The sequence below is a fragment of the Pseudorca crassidens genome, chromosome 2 (genome assembly GCF_039906515.1).
Source record: "Pseudorca crassidens isolate mPseCra1 chromosome 2, mPseCra1.hap1, whole genome shotgun sequence".
Taxonomy (NCBI): Eukaryota; Metazoa; Chordata; class Mammalia; order Artiodactyla; family Delphinidae; genus Pseudorca; species Pseudorca crassidens.
In genome coordinates, this window is record NC_090297.1 from 104,977,948 (window position 1) to 104,998,144 (window position 20,197).

At 45.4% G+C, this 20,197-nt stretch overlaps 1 protein-coding gene across 2 annotated transcripts in view; it reads left to right on the plus strand.

Moving 5' to 3' along the window:
• Positions 1-20,197, plus strand: part of HAO2 (hydroxyacid oxidase 2) — a 216,166-nt gene that overhangs the window by 190,944 nt on the left and 5,025 nt on the right. For both annotated transcript variants that reach the window (XM_067727434.1, XM_067727435.1), the window contains 6 exons: positions 9,823-9,961; positions 11,690-11,841; positions 13,550-13,833; positions 15,060-15,269; positions 19,541-19,699; positions 20,073-20,142. In XM_067727434.1, coding sequence (XP_067583535.1) covers positions 9,823-9,961; positions 11,690-11,841; positions 13,550-13,833; positions 15,060-15,269; positions 19,541-19,699; positions 20,073-20,142 — 1,014 coding nt within the window. The remainder of the gene's footprint in view (positions 1-9,822; positions 9,962-11,689; positions 11,842-13,549; positions 13,834-15,059; positions 15,270-19,540; positions 19,700-20,072; positions 20,143-20,197) is intronic.

Genomic DNA, 20,197 nt, shown 5'->3' on the forward strand with positions numbered 1-20,197 from the left:
GAAGGAAAATAGCTCGAAAGATGTCCACTTGCAAAAGTTCTGGAAAATCTAAAAGGCACAGTTCCTGCCCTCGAGATATGCTTTGTAACTTGATCACTGCTTCCTGGCCATGGGCAGAGGAAAACAGTGACACTGGGACTGTTTCTAAAAGGCAAAGAAGTTAATGTTTCTCAAACAATCGGGCTGGTGTAGTTTCTCTGGGGAATAAGCTTGCTTGGAACGAGGTACCAATTCCCTCCAATGTAGAGCCTCCCGAGACTGTGATTGAGTCAAGTTGAATCTATAGATCAATCTGGGAAGAACTTTCCCCAAACAGTGATCAAGACAGGGTGGTATTGGTAGAAAGAAAGACAGACAGATCAATGGATTGTAATAGAGAGTCTGGAAACAGGATCAAGGGAGAAATTGCTTTTTGTGATTTTCTACCTAATAACAGGAAACAAAACTCCCAAAGTATTTACTCTTAATCATTAGGCTATTCTGCATTTTACAAGATCCTTTGATTCTCACAAGATCTCTGTGAGATAGACAGCCGTATTCTAATTTTATAGATAGATGGGAATTGGAGTTTGTCTAGAATAGATGGAGTGGAACATCATTTATGGGATACCCTTTGAGAAACAATGGGAATATTCCCAAATTCCTGGGTAACTCTCCCTAGAAAAGGAATTCTGTTATACTCTATATCATATCAACTCACAGAGAATCAGCTACTGAAATCTGTCTTCTCCTTCGACTGTAAGCTTCTTGAAAGCAGATGTTGATATCGTCTAAGTTTTTTAAAATGTCTAGTGTTTAGCGTGATGCCTAGATATATTAGTGAGGTTAGGCTTGGCTATGCTGTAGTAGAGAATAAACTCTGAATTCTTAGTGGTTTAACAGGCAAATATTTATTTGTTGCTCACGCAAAGTCAGCTGATCTCCAAGGCTGCTCCCTTCCAAGTGGTGATTCAGGGATCCAGGCTGTCTTTATCCTACAGCTATGCCTCTGGTGGGTATGGCCTCCGGAATGTTGTAACAGAAGAAAAGAAAGATAGAGGGTCACATATCAGCACTTAAATTCTTGACCCGGAATGAACACATGTCACTTCCACACATAGCCCATTGACCAGAACTAGTCATATAAACCCTGCCTACCTGTAAGCAACCAGGAAACGTCAGGGAGCACGTGCTGAGCAGTGGCTGCCTCTGCCTTCCTGCCTGAGAGCATGTACTCAATAAGCCTTGTGAGATGAACTAATGGATAAATCCAATGCAGGGTTTAAATGATGCCATCACGGAATTACTCAAATCTGGAAGCCACTGTCAACCTCCAGAGCCTCCCAGGAGAATGCCATCAACAAGAGAAATAATGCAAACGGTTCTACCATTTATGGATGGTCTAGTCTATATAAGGCACTGCTCTAGAAACGTTACACGGGTTATAGTGTTTAGTGCTCATGAAGGCCCTATGGGATAGGCATTAACTGTCTTCTTCCACAAAGAGCTTGTTCATGGTGAGCAAGTAGCAGAGCTGAGTTTGAGCCCATGTTTGCCAAGTTACAAAGCTTATGAGACTCTGTCATCCTGACTGAATGGACTACCTCAGCTACTAATGTTTCATGGAGTAACGTTAGCAGCTGAACGCAGTGGCCTTCAGAAATGCAATCTGGATAGACACCGTGGTGAGAGATGCTAGAGGAAGGCAGAGAGACGTCTGCTCCATCTCCGACCTGGTGTGGTCCATCCCCACTGCTCTGCCTTCTCATCCCTCTCCTGCTGCCTCCCAATGGCTGCCACTCCTACACATAGCTATGCCTATGAGACCTCAAGTCAGAAGTGCAAAGAGTAGAGTTCAGAGCTTGTCCTGACCCTTTGTGTAGTTTCTGACACTCTGCCCTTTCTGAGCAAATGAAGATGCAGGGCAATGATCTCCACACAGGACACCTTTCCCAGTGGCCTAGATTTTGTGGGAACTGACCAAGCTCACTTTATGCAGCTCTTCTGACCCCACAGAACAGAGACCTGAATGTATCCTAGCGAAATCACTAACAACCCGTACTGGCCAAGTAAAAAATATCTAGAGCAAGTCAGAGGGATTCCCGGTCAGGCCCTGCCAGTCTCATCATGTGACTAGAGATAATTCACTTGAACTCTCTGAGTTTTAATTTTTTCATCTATCAAATGGGACTCTTGTACCTCTACTCTGTGATCGCCCTTTATCTCACTGGGTTATTATAAGCATCAAATGGAATAAAATATGGAAGAATGCTTTGGAGACCATTAAGATTCATTTAAACTTGCCAGGGTATTTTTTATGACCAGCTAAATGACGAAGTTTTCTTACTTTCTGATCAAGTTATGATTTTGTCAAGGGAAGGAAGCGAAGTTGCATCTGCCCAGGGCATTTTCAATGCCCGCTCTCACCCTGCAAACCACACTTGGCTACATATATTTGCTTCTTTTCATGATGCTTAAGAGACAAGCTTTGGTAGTCAGCATGTCTGACTAGATGTGTGATGTTGGGCAAAGTATTTTAATCTCTCTGAACGTCAGGTTTTTCATCTGAAATGGGGATAATAATATTTGTGTTTGGGGATTACACATGAATGCACATGAAACAATTTACACAGTGCATGACGCATCGTGAAGCACTCCATAAATGGTGGCAATTTTATTGTCATTATTATTATTATTTAGGAGCCATCATGCTGTCTCCAAGGGTCTTTGTGTAATCAAATTATTCCACTGCTCAGTGGAAGAAGAAAATTCCCAATCTTTCCAAACACCCTATGAGCCCTTGGGTCAGTGTCTCCCAGTTTGCCCTAAACGATCGCCAACACCCCACGGAAAGCACGCCATTCACAATGCGGCTGTGCTCCCAAACTCCCAAACTCCAAACCTTGGAAGCCATTTGTTTGGAACTCAGCCCATATTTTCCCATAGAAAGAAGGCTGATAAAATAGTGGTTGGAGTCCTAGGTGACTGAAAATACCTGCTTGATTTGCCAAGTAGCAGAAAGTTGGCATATTTGCAATGAAAATGAGTGTACAGTCATGTATTGTTAGTCTTAGGCTAAAACTGAAAACTAAGAAAATTGTGTAATAAATAGTTTCTTTTGCGTTCATAAACGCTGATGATGAGGAAGAGAGGCTTAATTAGAGGAAGAAAGAGTTCAGTGGCAACGGAAGTAAATGGAATCTCAAGGTGCCTCTGAGGATATTTTCAAAGGCTTTGGAGGTTCTTTACCCAAATCTAATGTGACTTCAAAACTTGTTTACTTTTTTGTTCTTAATCCAAGGGCCTCTACAGCACTAATCTCATCCACGCGCGAGGGGGTTATTTTGGGTTTGCAGATGGAAAAGGGAAGGAGACAGGAGAGACTAGGGAAAGGGAAGAAGGGTGAGAAAGATTTCCTGAAAAAATCAACCAGTAGTTTGGAGAAATCAGCGAAAGAGGAAGAGACATACATATGTAGGATGAGGGATTACCTGCTCAGCCAGCAGGGAACCCAGGTTGGGTGAGAACCCTCCTCCAAAAGGGGAATGGCGCCCTGACAGGCAGAGAAGCTCCGCTGAAGCCATCAGGTGGCGTCACAGGGCCAGAACAGCTGGTTAAAAAGGGAGCCTCGAAGTCGGTGAAAGAAGAAAGGCTGTGAGCTCCCAGCTATTTGGTGTTAGGAACCAGCCCAAACGATGGGCTAGTTCCCTGTTCTGTACTTTATATCGCCACAAAGTGCTGAACGAGAATGCTAACGTGATCCGTCTAAAGAGAGGTCTTTGCGTTTATATGGGCAGGGGAAACACAGAATATGAGGGCCTGATGGACAACAGCCCAACCTTTCATTTCTGGTAGCTTCAAATCTGGTAGAGGGGCTTCCCTGGTGGCACAGTGGTTGGGAGTCCGCCTGCCGATGCAGGGGACGCGGGTTCGTGCCCCGGTCCGGGAAGATCCCACATGCCGCGGAGCGGCTGGGCCCGTGAGCCATGGCCGCTGGGCCTGCGTGTCTGGAGCCTGGGCTCCGCAACGGGAGAGGCCACGACAGTGAGAGGCCCGCGTACTGCAAAAAAAAAAAAAAAAAAAAATCTGGTAGAGATTATTCCAAAATATATAAAATTTTAGTTTTTCCAATGAGGAGCTGAGGTCCTGAGAGAGGAGGTCACTTGCCTCTGCTCATAGAGCTAAGTGTCAGTAACCTCCCCTGAAGCAGGCTGCCTCTCAGACCCTCACAAGCACTGGTCCACTGACTACACAAGCAAGAGCTTATTCTGTTCCTCCAGCTTCAGCCCTTTTCGCCGATATTGGCTAACCAAGCAGGGTCAGAAAGAATAGAGGAGGCGTTAGAGTGATGAAATTCAGTGTAGATAAGTCTCTAGAAACCTTAGGTCTATGCTGAGAAGCTAATTCCCAGATAAGGAGAATCCAATTCCAGGTTATTTTGCCAGGCTAGTCAGAGAAATTCTGAGAGTCACATACTATGTCAGAAAGACACTGAACGTGGAGACAGGAAACCCGGGTTCGTTTTTAAATTCCGCTTCGGTGTAAACTTGTGCACGTCTATCCATCGCTCTAAAGTCGCTCTCAGCTCCATCAAGCACAACCGTTCTGTCTTCTCATCCTCGCCAGGCAGGATTGGCAGTCATCACGGCTTGTGGAGGTGGCACAGTGGGTCACGAATGACCTACTTAGGTCACGACAGCTCCAGAAGGAACATTAATATAAATGTGCCCCCCTCACATTTAAGGAGTTTAAAAACTAGAGTAAAACAAAGACATTCCCCATAGCTACTGCAGAATTGGTTCTGAAGAACCCACATGTACTACTCTTTATAGTAGAACATGCCTACAGGTCACCAGGGGAGTTTTAATGCCTGGGAAGGAAAACGGGCTAATGAGAGTGGGTGGTGAGGCAGTGGCTGGAGAGGACAGATTATTAGTTCACAAAACAGAATAAATTGAAAACGTGGCCATCATGTCCTGGAAGGGGCCCCGAGTCCTCAGTTCAGTGTGGGAGGGCTCAGGGAAAAGGCCAGAACTGATCCTGGGCTGATAGGACCCTGGGTCCGTGCTTGCGGCATTTGACTACTCGCGCCTGTCAGACCGACACTGGGCCCTCCATCCCCTCATTCCTGTCAGACCCACTGGGCCCTCCAGCCCCTCATTCCTATACAAATGTCACCCTTGGTTCCTCAGAGCACTCCAGTGTTAGGGACATTCCGGTCTCATCTTTACTCTGATATCTGACCTGATGTTTCTGGGAATCCAAGCCCTTTACCTTGACCTTGCTCGGGGACTCCCTGGGGGCTCATCTGCCTCAGTCACGGGTGTTGTAGATTCCTGTCTTCCTGGTCCCAGCACTGCCTGTGGCTCCAGTAGCCCCAGGCCCCCTCCTTGCCCTGCCCCCACGCCTTCCACTACCAGGGCCTCCTCCTGCAGTAGCTTCTCCTGGGCCAATGCCACCGTTGCTATGGCGATGGCTCCAGGCTTTGCAGCCTCTCTCCTTGAGACTGTCACCCACAAAGAGATTAAAGCACTTTCAGACAACCTTGAACAGGGTAATCTCTCAAACAAGGCCCCCAAAGTGTAGCCTTGGCATTATCTCTACTGCTCCATTGGGAAACTTGACATAAGTTCCCAGGGGACCAGGCCAAAGGGTCCTAAATTAGACCAACCACCTGCCCCTGAGATTCCCCCTTGAATCTCAGTGCCCTGCCCCATGATGTACCCCCTGAGATTTCTTACAGAATGCCTAGGTGTTTTTTATACAAGCGGAAGTGTTCCTAAAGTGACATCGACATGAATCATATGCGCCACATGAAACTTCAAAGGAAGACAGGTTGTTATCTAGACGAACCGCGTTTGATCAAGCAGTAATACTGAAGAAAGCAAAATCTGCCTTGAAGTTCCAGCCAGCGCCCGTCTATGTCCCTCCCCCTTCCCTCACTCCAGGAAAACAATTTGAACTTCAGATCGTTAGCCACAGGTACCACTGAGTGCCCTTGCTCTTAGATTTTAGCTTCCTTATCACTGGTATACAGGTTGCACCTCATCATTTTTTACCCTAGACAAAAAGGCTAAACAGATTAAGTGAGCTAAGTTCCTGGTCAGTGAGCAAGAGATTTTCATCCTTTTCTCCCCTTTCTCTTCCTCTCTCCCAGTTGGAGTAGAAGATAAAAGAAGAAAAAATACTGGAATGGAGATCAAATAAAATGGGAATACAAAAAACACGCGTTAGACAACGTGCACCCTCCCTTTAATTTCTGGTGGCTTTAAAGCCTGTATGGATCAAACTGAAATACATAAAAACATATAGTGCTTAGTTTCACTCCCAAATAGGAAAAACTTTGAACCACACAGTTGTCCTTCCCTTCAGTTATAAGCCTTGTATTGGACTGCTAGTAAAAATAATGGGCTCAGGACTCTACTAGGCTTTAAATATGCTATGAAATATTAATAGATATTAATACAAATATTCATGCAACAATGATGTTGCATTTTTCTTTATGAAAAGGAAAAATGCGACATAATTGTATTTTCACCCTACAAAATTCTTCTTTTTTTTACGCTTTGGCCACGCCACATGTGGGGTCTTAGTTCCCCGACCAGGGATCAAACCCGTGCCCCTTGAAGTGAAAGGGTGGAGTCCTGATCACTGGACCACCAGGGAAATCCCCTTTTTCTTTTTAATGCTAACTTTTTTTTTTTTTTGGCCTCACCACGTGACATGTGGGATCTTAGTTACCTGACCAGGGATTGAACCCACGGCCTCTGCATTGAAAGCATGGAGTCCTAACCACTGGACCACCAGGGAAGTCCCTACAAAATTCTTTTAAGTTCAATATAACAAGTAATTTAGGTGAACCAACTACTTTGGTCTGCACCATGAAATTGAAAATGGAGAATGTTTACCTTTAGAAGTTACCAGAAGATATGATTCTGAACCTTCCTCTGTAATAATTTACTGCCTGATCTTTCACAAGTTATCTTGCTTCCTAGGCCCCATTCTCTTCAAATGCAAAATGGAAAGTCTAATACCTTCTGTGTCTACTTCACAGGGAATCGAAAAGGAAATAGTAGGTGGAAGAGGAAATAGTAGATAGAAATGATAAAACTGTGTTTGGTATATATATAAATGTGCTGGGTTATTTATTTATTTCCAAGCAGCTTTCAGATGATATAATTCACACTATTCCAGGCAAGTAATTCTGAGTGAAGCTGTATCATTTCTCTTGGATTAGAATAAACATTGTTGAGTTTTGTGGGGGTATTTGTTTTTTCTTTTTTTTTTTCTTTGCGATACCCAGGCCTCTCACTGTTGTGGCCTCTTCCGTTGCGGAGCACAGGCTCCGGACGCGCAGCCTCAGCGGCCATGGCTCACAGGCCCAGCCGCTCCGCGGCATGTGGGATCTTCCCAGACCGGGGCACGAACCCGTGTCCCCTGCATCGGCAGGTGGACTCTCAACCACTGCGCCACCAGGGAAGCCCCCATTGTTGAGTTTTTATGCTAGAAATCTGCAGAACATTTCTGTGAGTGTGTGATGTTTAGGATATAGGGATTTGTTGAGACATCGGGAGTTGAAACTTGATGGAGTATTCTCATCGCACAAGGCAGAGGGATGACACACAGGGGAATGTTAAATTCAAGTAATGAATATTTATGAACAGCAACTCAGTGTCACACACTGTCCTACTGCCTGAAGATCCAAGGTGTGCTGGGGCGGGGAGGGTCTCAGGTTCAGGGATTCACGAGGAAGACCTACAGGACACAGCAGATAGTTGAGGCTATGAGTTATTACAGTGAAAGAATGCAAAGCAAAATCAGCAAAGGGAAAATGCTCATGGGGCAAAATCTAGAGGAAACCAAGTATAAGCTCCCAAGAGTCCTCTCCCAGTAGAACTACACAGGATGCACTTAATGCCTCCAGCAATGAATTGTGACAACACGTGTGAAATCGTGTCTACCAGGGAAGCTCGTTTCAGAGCCTGGGTGCCCAAGGTTTTTTGCTGGGGGTTGGTCATATGGACATGCTCTGCCTAACCCATACCAAAATTCTAGACTCTCGGAGGGAAAGCAGACGTTCAGCATAGAGCACATTGTTTGTACAAATAGTTTGGACACAGAGAGACATTCTTATCAGAAGATGGTGGGAACCCTCCTGAAATCCAAGGTCCCAGACTCCGGCCAAGGGCCAACCTTGTATGCAGGCCTTTTGAAGACTAGCATTCTCAGGCCTGCTAGATTAACTCTTTTATGCACACAGTGGTTTCAATAACTGATTGCAATACAGTTGGATAATTACAATGATTAATTCGTTCGATTAAAGTTACTGAGCCTTTGAAGGGTCAGATAGGAATGAGATAAGTTAGACATTGTTGCTGTATTTTGTCAAACTCAACTCAGCACCTCAACTGCTCCCTGCCCACCCACGGACAAGGTGTGCTGCTATAAAAAGCTCTGTGGCTGTGCTCCAAAGTCCGCCTCCCGGCCTCCTCTCAGAATCCATGGCTCATCCCGGGGGCTGTTTCTCATCTGTCATATAACTTCTTTCTGCTTAGCCCTTTAGGTGGGTGTCTGGGACTACTTTCCTGTATGACTTAACTAGATTCTGACACAGCCATACCCCTACCAGGATTCCCAGCACCCCACATTTCATCTGGCCTCCTTGGCCCCCTTGTTCATTAGAGGAGCTGCCCCATTCGTGTTGGAAGCCCTCGTCTAGTCCCTGGGGCTTATCCCTATTCCTCAGACAATAACCTGGAAATCACTCAGTTTCTACTCAGAGCCTTTGGCTAATTCTTACCCCATTGCCAACTGCTGGGAAGACACGCAGCACTGTGAACTACCGATTTCCTCACCCTTCCTAGAGGAATCCTCTTACACAGAAGCTCTACAAGCTGAGACTGACCGTTACCAGTGCCTTCAGCATCTCTGTAGCTACTGTGTTCCCTCTGCCCTTGCCCCTACTGGAAGGATGTACCCCACGACACTGCCCTCTTCCCTCTTTCAGGGGCGGTGGTACCAGAAGCTCCAGGTTTACGGGATTCAGACTGGGATGGCAATGAATGGAGGGAGCATAGGTTGTTTTCTTGGTCTCAAAATTAGCCATGTTGAATGACCCAACCAGGGAGTCGCAAACGTCAGCCTCATCCCTGATACGCAGCTACAGCTCCGTATTCACACATCCGGAGATTCCTGAGAACTTCCAGGCATTCGTATCTGTTCAGACCCAGTTTTCTCACCCTGATGGATATCCTTCCAAAAGAGCACAAAAATATGAAATAAACCTCCGGTATGCTCAGGAAATGCTCATCGTGACCCAAAAGCAGGAAAAGCCACAAAGAAATGAAGATGGTGAGCAGAAACCAGGTCCTGGAAGGCTGTGAATGCCATGCCATGGGCACTTGAAAGACATGAGCCATGATGAGACTTGCATTTTTAGAAAGATCCCGGGCAGCTGGAGGGAAACAAGATGGAGAGTGAATCTGAAGGCTGAGAGACAAAGATAAGAAATTTTTGTAATAATCTTATACGAGGTGGTGGGGCCTCACCTAGATCTGAGGTGGTGGGCCTAGAGATGAAGGGACAGACCTGAGGGATATTTAGAACCCAATAACCAGGATTGGGAGAGGGGCTTGGGACAGTGGAGGGGTGCAGCAGGACTACCTGCTTTGGGGCTTGGAATCAGCATCTTTGGCAGCACCTCCTTTGAGATAAAGGTTACAGGGGGTTCAGGTTGAATCCAAACAGCTTCATGCTGTAGTCCACCCTGCCGCCACCCTCTCCTCTATATCGGAAGTATTCTTATTGGGTTTTGTTTGGTCCGTTTTGGCTTTTCCTTTAAAGGTCCAGAAATGCCCTTGGTGTGTTTGAGAGACTTTGAGGCCCATGCACGGGAGCAGCTGTCTAAGTCAACTTGGGACTTTATTGAAGGAGGAGCTGATGAGTGCCTCACGCGGGATGACAACATCGCAGCATTTAAAAAGTCTGGTCTTCTGTATCCTTTCTATTGCTAAGCTAAGGTGTACTGGTTGAGAGCTCTTTGGAAGGTAGCAGTCCTGGTTTCTGCCTCCAAAGAAGATAGAGTCCTCAAGACATAATAATGGGTTTCTGTTGTTGTTTGGGATTTGGGGGGATTTTCTTGGCGGGAGACAGGTGACTGGGGAGAGCATGGATGGAGAGACAATCTGTCTCAGTGCCTCTGCAGAACTACCATAAGTGAGTTGCCTGCGTGCTGATCACGGCGACTTTGCCCCGGACAAGATAGGACAAGAGTCCCAAGGTCTCCAGCCCCCTGGGCAGGGAGGAGAAGCTGGCTGGGTAAACCTAAGTCTCCTGAGCTCCTGAACTTCCGACTTGGAGGCAGAACAGGAGAGAGGGCTCAAGGCTGGAGGAAATATGGAGACCTAAGGAGTCTTGGGGATGAAAGAAGATTGATTCAAGGGAGAAGAGTTGGGCGGCACAGCAGCGGATAGAGCAGGGGTCAGTAAAGAGCAGCCCACAGGCCAGGTCGGGCCCATTGCCTGTTTTTGGATGGTGCACAAACTAAGGATGGGCTTTTTTTAAAATTTTTAACTGCTTGAAAAAAATCAAAAGAAGAAGAATTGCAATATGTCGAATTATATGAAATCAGAATTTCAGTGTCCACAAGTAAGTTATTTTAGAGCACAGCCATGCTCAGTCATCTACATATTGTCCCTGGCTGCTTTGGCATTACGACAGCGGAGCTGAGTAATTGTGACAAAGACTGCATGGCACAAAGCTTAAAACATTTACCATCTGGCCCTTTACAGAGAATGTTTGCTGACCTCTGTGATAACAGAGATCAGGAGAAAACTGGAAAATGGGATGCATGGTGAACACTATCTGTATTTTCATACTTGTTTAACACTATACTAGGCACTTCAATTGCTTTATCTCATTGTGTCTTCACAAGACTATTAGGAAAGTTGGATTATTATTCCCATTTCACAGATGAAGTAACTGAGGCTCCTACCCAAATTTGCACAATCAGCATTTCCAGAAAAATCTTCCTCAGTTTACGTATAGTAATAATAATATGTTGTGGAAAATAAGCACTTCTGGACCCTGAAGCTAAGTATCTGTTCGACTTAAAAGTTCGTTTCATATCATTATTATTTGTTAATTTCCCTACCTTCTAAAGTAGTGTTTAAGTCAAATCTTCAAATGAATTAGCCTCTAGCAAAAAAAAAAAAAAAAAAAAAAGTCATTGTCATTCTCTGGGATTTGTTCTCTTTCAATGACCTTTTCTTGCTTTATAGAGATTTGTTTCCAACCTAAGAGGGAAGAGACTGGAACTCCGTCCTGCTTATTCCTTCCCTTTCTAGTCCTTGTTAAGATGGATCAATCAAAGCATCCAAGTGCCGACAGTCTGGTCAGGGAGGCACAGCTCCAAGACACAGTCCTCTGATGGAAAAAGGCAGGGAACAGCGTGGACCATACGTGTATCGGGAGTTCAGAGAAGGCGGGGTTAATGTGGAATAGGGGGTTGGGAGAGGCTTCCGGAGGAGCAGAGCCTCTAGCTTGTCTATGCTGCCTAATCAGCTACCAGCCAACTGACTCCACCAATGGTTTCTCGGGACCCAGTGTGGTCTAGATCTGTGTCAGGAATCTGGAGGTCCCAGCGCTAAGCAGCACCTCCGTGCTGGTGAGTCATCCCACCGATAGAAAATCTCTTTGTTGTCCAGCACAGAATCCGCCTCCGTCCCCGGTACCTGAAAGATGTGTCAAAGGTGGACACGCGGACCACAATCCAAGGGGAGGAGATCAGCACCCCCATTTGCATCGCACCCACGGGTTTCCACTGCCTTGCCTGGCCTGATGGAGAAATGAGCACAGCCAGAGGTGTGAACCCAGCCCACCTTGAGGCTCCCTTCCCAAGGGCCTTAAAGTGTGCAGAGGTGTCCTTCAGAGCAGGGGCAAACAGCTCCAGAATTTCTCTAGAGAAGGGGCTTAGGGACAGCAATCTGGTTGGAATTAAGGGTAGGAAAAGGAATACTTAAAGCTACATTTGCATAACGTTTCACCTAAGATTGAGAAATACCAATTTTCCATTATAAAGAATGGTGAGGGTGGGAGGGAGCTACAGGTGAATAGGAGGTGAAAATCCCACCAAGCCATCCCAAGGAAGAGGGGCACTGACTGGCCCCTCTGACACAGCATCTGGGGGGAAAGGGCTGCTCAGTGTGGCCCCAAGGGTAGGGCTCTCTTTGAACCCTCATGGGCCAGGGCTGGGACTGAACGGTGTGCCTCTGAATTTAGGATGAGGAGAAAGTCATGACGTTAAGCCCTAACACAAGGCCCTGGCAGGTGCTCTTGTCCAAATGTTCCATTTCCCTTCTCCTCCGTTGACTTGATCATCTTATTTGACAAAAAGTTTTTCACTGGGTTTTGTTTCCTTCCTAGTACCCCTGAGTTCTCTTCCCTCATCTGCCACCACTAAAAAATAAGAAGAGAAGAGAAGGAGAGGAGAGGAGAGGAGAAAGGAAGGGCAGGGGGTAAAAATATTCCTGTGCCTCATTTGTAATCTTCACCCGAAGCCAAATCTGTTTTTGCTCAAGTTGCCCACGGCTTCCCTGGGGTCTTTTCCTTTGACTCTGTGATATAGGAAGCAATGAATCCATGGATTCTAGAGCTGAAAGTGACATCCATCAGGTTAGGAACCAAATTTGGCTAAGTTGAAATATGAATACCCTGTATGAATATGACTGCTTTACAAAACCTTCATGGTTGAGTATGCTGTGTTGTTTTGGGGGTGGAGCAGGAGAATGGGGTACCTCCTGTTGACGTTAGGAATTGAAAATATTCATTGTGATTGGTCAAATTCTCTGCCCATGGGTTGTAGGGTGGTAGTGACATTAACCTGTTGGGGAATCCCCTGAAAATGATTAAAGTGGGAAATGAGAAAGATGTGATCAGCACATCATTGTCACCGTCGTCATCATCCCCATTATCCCTAGTATTTGTATAGTACCTCACTTCATAATTTTAAAAAATGCTTCCATAGCTAGTATCTTATTTAATCTTGCAACAACCCTGTAAGAGAGGTATTATTATCCCCCCACCCCGCCCTTTTACAGATAAAGAAAATGAGACTCAAGGCCACACAGCTAAGAAGTGGTAGAACTCGCGTTCTTCTAACTCCAGATAGCATGTTTTTTTCTGCTGCAATCCCTCTCCATTGGAATTACGTTTTCTCATCCTTTGCCTTCTTTAATTCCCTTCTGCTTCATTGATGAGTTCACAAGAAGCCCATTTCCTATCTGAAAGCCGCAATATCTTCAAATCGTTCTGGGAACTCAAGGTCATCTCTAGCCTGAAATATTTTAATACGCAACACAGAGTTTGTAAGACAGGTTATACAGAGGAGGACCCAGACAATCTGATCAAACACATGCAATGCCTGCCTGCCTGACAGGGAAGCAGAATGAAGTCAAGCTTTATCTTCACTCACAGGGCAAGCTGGCCAGAGGAAACACAGACTCCTAGGGCATCTCACCCCAGTTCAGAATGCCTCTGCCCTCCAACCTGAGTTGTGTCCTTTGCTTTGCAGCTGCGCAAGCAGCCGGTATCTGTTACATCACCAGCACGTATGCCAGCTGTAGCCTTGAAGACATTGTTGCCACTGCCCCCGGGGGCCTGCGATGGTTCCAACTGTATGTGCACCCAAACAGGCAGCTAAACAAACAGCTGATCCAAAAGGTAGAATCCCTGGGTTTCAAAGCTCTGGTAATCACTGTGGATGTACCCAAAATTGGCAACAGACGACACAACATTACAAACCAAGTGGACTTGATGAAGAACTTACTGCTAAAAGATCTCGGATCACCTGAGAAGGTAGGAGAGATACCAGAGCCACGCGGGCAGGCGTTACAGGAGGTAGATTTCCATCCCTCTTTCCTATTTTCTTTCTTTCCTCAAGAAGTCATTGGGTACCTGTTCTGTGCCAGGCACTAGGGATGCAGCAGTTCAAGAAGCAGATGTGGTTCCTGCTGCCCGGAACTTCCAGACAAGCAGAATATAAGACAAAATGTTCTTTCCCATCCCTGGCAGCCCAGAAATGTTCTGGGAAGGGCTGGGTTCTGGGAAATGGGAGAGCTAGGGAGAGGATTTTTTCATGAAATAGGAGAGCAAACTAAAAAGTTCTTCCAACATTTTCTACTTTATGCCACATTTAGAAAATGCTCAGTCTGGATGGCATACTTAGATAAATTGACTATCTGAAGAGGATGCTCATACCCAAGGTGAACGGCCCATGGTGTGTAGTCAGCCCAAGCCCCACCCTCCTCCTTTGAAAACTGGGGAGGAAATATCTCTGCACACCTAGAACTCATCCACGGGGCACCAGAGTGCTACACACTTGTTTAGACAAGGTGACTACAAAGGGCACTTCTCCCATTAAAATACTGTAGTCCGATGGGATGGAGTTCCCCAGAGAGAGAAAGCCGTGGTAAAGTTGGAATCCCTTGGCTACATTAGAGGTAGTGATATCAGCCTTTTCAGCCAACGGGCAGCTCTGATACCCAGCCAAGTGACTCAACAGTCCTACTCATTAACCACAAATTGGCCTTGAGGTTTTCTGGAATCTTAGATTCCAGGGACACATTGGGATCTATAGATATTTGACTCACGTGGTGAGCCAAGATAAATATTGGATAATATCTGACTTAAGGTTATTGAAGTATTGCTTAGTTCTTGTTACCCTGTGCATATCTCAATCATAACACATCACAATGGCCTATAAATGTTTTTGCTTATCTATCTCACTTACTAAACTCTGAGGTTTGTTTTTTTTTTTTTTTAAGTAAGGACTGTGTCTTGTTTGTCTTTATGTGCCCAGATCTTGGCATAATTATTGAGCAGGGACACAAGTAATGGTTAATGAATAAGCAATGGAAGTAAAAGTCTTTTACACAAATTTTGTTAGGAAAAGGAGCTAGAAGTAGTGTTGGGTTTTGTGGGCCCTCTTTTCAAGGTTTTGGTGGCTCTCCAAATGTGTCCCATCTTTGGGATGGGAGTCTTGAAGGAGTTCAGGACTAAAGTTCTCTTTTATTCCCCCACAGGGAAGTTTAATGCCTTATCTCCAGATGTCCCCCATTGACTCATCCATCTGCTGGGATGATCTCTCCTGGTTTCAGAGCATGACTCGATTGCCCATCATCCTTAAGGGGATCTTGACAAAAGAGGATGCGGAGTTAGCTGTGAAGCACAATGTCCATGGCATCATTGTTTCCAACCATGGTGGGAGGCAGCTTGATGAGGCTCCTGCTTCTGTAAGTAGGATGACTTCAGCCTGGGTGTGTTTGTGAGTGCTCTGTTGTGTGTGTGTATGTGTGTCCACAGCAAGGTACTCTGTGCAATTTGGTGCACATTCCCCTCTCCCTAACCACCTGTGTTCATATCTACCTGCGAATTGTTAAGGACTTTGAATCATTAATAATAGCCTAGTGTGTGCCAGGCTATTTTTACAAACTCAACGTATGTCATCTCTAAATCTCAAAACAGTCCTGCGAGATGGGCATTAGTATCCGTACTTTACAGATGAGGATACTAGAGTTTAGAGATGTTAAGTAACTTGTCTGAATTCACACAGTAAGTGTTTAAGGTGAAATCTGATAGAAGAGTTGTTCCCAAGGCATGGAGGTCTCCTGCCTTCTGGAAGAAGCATTCAGCTGGAAGCTTGCCTGTCTGCATGGATTGGAACCTCATCTTTTCTCATATGACACATCCCAGGAAGAAACAGTGCCTAACTGAAGCTAGTAAATAACTGTCTTTCACAGTGAAACTTAAAAATGCCCTATGAATCCTTTGCTAAAAATCTGGGACAGTCTAATTTTTCCCCTAACTTATGAATTTGTCCCTTATAGATGGAGTTGGGGGAAAGAAAAAAAAAAGGAGGGAGGAAGGGAAAGAACTTTTTAAGGGAGTTAATTGTTAATTTATTTTCTTTTTTAAAAAATTATTTAAAAAAATATTTTTTAATTCTTTTTTTTTTTTTTTTTTGGCTGTTTTGGGCCTTTGTTGCTGCACGCAGGCTTTCTCTAGTTGTAGCAAGGGGGGCTACTCTTCATTGTGGTGCACGGGCTTCTCACTGCTGTGACTTCTCTTGTTGCGGAGCACAGGCACTAGGCACGCAGGCTCAGTAGTCGTGGCTTGCAGGCTATAGAGCACAGGCTCAGTAGTTGTGGCACACAGGCTTAGTTGCTTCTCAGCATGTAGGATCTTCCCGGACCAGGGATTGAACCTGTGTTCCTTGCATGGGCAGGCGGATTCTTAACCACTGTGCCACCAGGGAAGTCCAACTGTTAATTTATTTTCACAGCGATTTATAGCTTATATTTTTCAAGAGATTCTTCTATTGCCACGTGACTCATTTTGAGAAAGGGAAGTGGTTTTTTTTCCTCTAAAGTCTTTTTTGGCCTTTTTATTATATAGGTAAGACATGTTCACCACAAGTAAACTATAAAATATACATAAGCAAAAAGAATAAGATAAAAAGCACTATCAGGGCTTCCCTGGTGGCGCAGTGATTGAGAGTCCGCCTGCCGATGCAGGGGACACGGGTTCGTGCCCTGGTCCGGGAAGATCCCACATGCCATGGAGCGGCTGGGCCCGTGAGCCATGGCCGCTGAGCCTGTGCGTCCGGAGCCTGTGCTCCGCAATGGGACAGGCCACAACAGTGAGAGACCTGCGTACCGCAAAAAAAAAAAAAAGCACTATCACACTGACAATAGTTTGGTAATCAACTTAATGTGGCCATAACATTTTAGGTTTGAAAACTATACATGATATTATGTAATTTTCTTCTTTCCATGTATTAATATATCGAGCTCATTTTATTTCAGTAGATATGCTTTCTTGTTTTTAATGGTGTGTAGTATGAATAGACAACTTATATGACCAGCTTCCTATTGTTGAACATCTGGATTGCTTCCAAGCATTCACTATTTTAAACAATACATCAGTGACCATCCTTAAATCTTTAGCACATTCTCAATTACTTCTTTAAAAAGAATTCCAGGAAATAGAAAAGCTACATCAGCCAGTTTGTACATTTCAAGGCTTGTGAAGCTTAGGGGTTTCAAGTGCCAATCACTGGCCTCCTCCTTTCCACCAGGCTCTACCTGATAGCAAACAGGCATGGAATGATGGAGAGCAAGGGGCACACTTGTCTATGACTCTCCGTAAGAGCTGAACTGCAGGGAACGGTCAGGCCTCCTACTTCCCATCCCAACTCTTGACCTAAGACCTTAGAAGAACACAGGTCTTCAGAACACACGCTGAGCTCTCTCACCCAACTCCTGCAAGGATGCCCACAAAGCTATCTCTCACACACCTCGTAACTGACAGAATAGAGGATGCAAAAGAGCTTAGCAGGTCCTGAGCTGTCCCAACTGTGCTGACAATAGGAGGAGAAAGCAAAGAGGCCCTCACCAACTAGCAGCAAACAGGGTAGAGTATTGACTTTTGAGAAAATGCTAATAAAATATAATACAATCGGCTTTCCCTCACTAATCAGTTTAGCTAGTCTTGCCCCCTTGGGGAGGACTGAGTAAGGAGTGGGAAAAAGTGGCCGACTAATTTTCCCACTGCACTTCCTCAATAGAGAATGAGTGTTGGCAAAGGCAGGCGCCAGAACAAGAAGAATTTCTCCTGCCCCATCACGTTGATCAACATGTTGTTCTCCCAAGCCACTTGACCTAACAACCAAACCCAAGGTCATCCAGGGACAGCACCAAGATTAGCGTGAGGCTAGTGGGAAACCCACCCTTGGCTCAAAATTTTAGAAGGTGCCAGAAAAACTGAGTAAGGTATATAATAGTTTCATACACTGTTTGAAAAAATGAAATTTAATGCAAAAAAATCCGTGGTGAACAAAATATCAACATTTTTAATAAAGACAGGATCTGTCCCTGCACTTGCATAACACTGCCTCACTCATCTCACTGTCATCCTGGCCCTGGTTCCAATAAAACTTTATTTATCAAAACAAGCCCCCAGCGTACAGGTCAAAGTTTGCCCTTTGATTTTTTTAAATGTTGTCTTCAAATATTATTTATATTTTTGGCACCCCTTAAATTTTGTGCTGGGGTTAATTTCCTCAGTCTTCTCAACCCAGCCCCCTCCTTGTGAGGGATGTGACTCTCTGAGCGAAGTTCCGTCTCTATAAGATTCCATATCTAACACCCCTGTACGTCCTCCTGGGACCAGGGAAAAGGATCAGCCAGCTTTTATCGCCAGAAGGCTCTAATGAATGCCCTGTTGTGGATTATCAAAAATTAACTGTCAAACCACGCTGAACCCTAGGCTGAAATTCACTCCCTATTCTGTTTCTCACATTACTGTCAGCTCCGTTGTGCACTATGGCTCACTAGAAGAGTCCTTGCACAAGTATATTTATTCATTTCTCGCAATATTTGTAGAAATAGCTTTGTAGAAATATTCCAAATAATACCATGGTGGGACTGTAAAAATACCCCTTATTTGGATGTGAATTCCCTCCAGTCTTTACATGTAAGTCACGACGTATTCAATTCTCCTCCACTTGTAAATTAAAGTACAAAGTTCTTTCCTCCCTGATTTCATACTCTGCTCAGTCTCAGCGAAGGATCTTGTTCAGGTAGAATTCCAATTGACGCCTTCGGCAGCACAAGTCCTCTTAGGGGCCCAGTTTCTACTTCTCCTCTCTGGTCATTCCTCAGTGAGGCACAGAACAGGAGCCCCCGCGGCAGTTCCAGAACCTTTTCCTCCAGGACCCTCCTCCTAGACTCTGCAGTCACTCTTCCTTATAGACTTGGAGGAACACAGCTTGGTCTGGGGCACCTTAGGTGCACAAGGCCTGTTGACCAAAGATCCTGGAATGAAAGAGACAAGGTGAGAGAAAAGGTCCAGCGGAGCAACCAGGCCAGAGTGATCAGCTGTTTCTATTTTGTCTTTTGAAGTCTTCAACCCTAGTTTTACAATGTTGCTGCTGCATACCTATCCCATGTCTCAGATAACCCCCAAAGGAGTCAGGAACAAGTTGCTCAAAAGTGGTGTATTAGGAATGATGTACAGCGCAGTTACACTGAACAGGCTGTGGTCCAGACGCTAGGGTCATGGCCGATCACACTTGTTTTGCCAAAAAGACTTAGGGCCTTAGCAATGGAAAGCATTTCTAGCTGTGCCACCTTAGACACAGAAAAAGTGGAAGAAAATCAAAAGTCAAAATGTTCTTTAAAAAGAAGAGCATTAAAGTGAACACCACAAATGGAAAATGTCCCCTAGGGGATGTGAAGAGGAACAAAAAGGTTTCTGCTCCATCTCTATCGGAGCAGAAAATGGCAGAACGGGGAGCCTGCAGAAAGTCCCTGGACCTTGGGAATGTGGCTGCACTGCTTTGATAGGCACCTGCAGCCTCAAGCACGGAAGGGGAGGAAGAGTTAGGCATCGCCCCCGCTTGGACCTCCTGGTGCCAGCCCATGCTGAGGGGGCACTGCTGTCCCCTGACACCCTGAGAGTCAAAAGGGAAATCCCTCAACCCACACTTGTCTGTCCTTTTCAGATCGATGCCTTGACAGAAGTGGTGGCTTCTGTGAAAGGGAAAATTGAAGTGTACCTGGACGGTGGCATCCGAACCGGCAATGATGTGCTGAAGGCTCTGGCCCTCGGGGCTAAATGCGTTTTTCTGGGGAGACCCATCCTATGGGGTCTTGCCTACAAGGTGAGAGTGGCAAAGGGAAAACCAGCCGGAAGGTATCACGCTTCTCATTCGTTTCCACGCATTTCTGTGGTTTAACCCCCAAGCTTGGCCGTTTGTTGGAAGGTGCCACAGATCCTGAAGGACGGTGACCCCTCTCCAGCTCCACCATGCTTCCTCGGCAGCATGTTGCCCACTTTCAAGAGCTGTCACCCTACATTTTCCTCTTTGCTTTCCATTATTCCCAACATAGTTCTAATTTCACAGGTAGCCCCATCCTCCCCAGCACAGCTCTGAGCTCACCTAGAATTTATACTCAGCACACGGTCAGAATGTTCCTTCATGCCTCTTTTTGTCTCTCCTTTTCTCTCTCTCTCTCTCTCTGTCTTGGGAGCAGGGTGAACATGGTGTTGAGGAAGTTTTGAACATTTTAAAAAACGAATTCCACACTTCCATGACCCTGACAGGTAAGTTTTTACAATTCTTTTCCTGATTCAGAACTGAAAACAGGCCGTCTAAAGA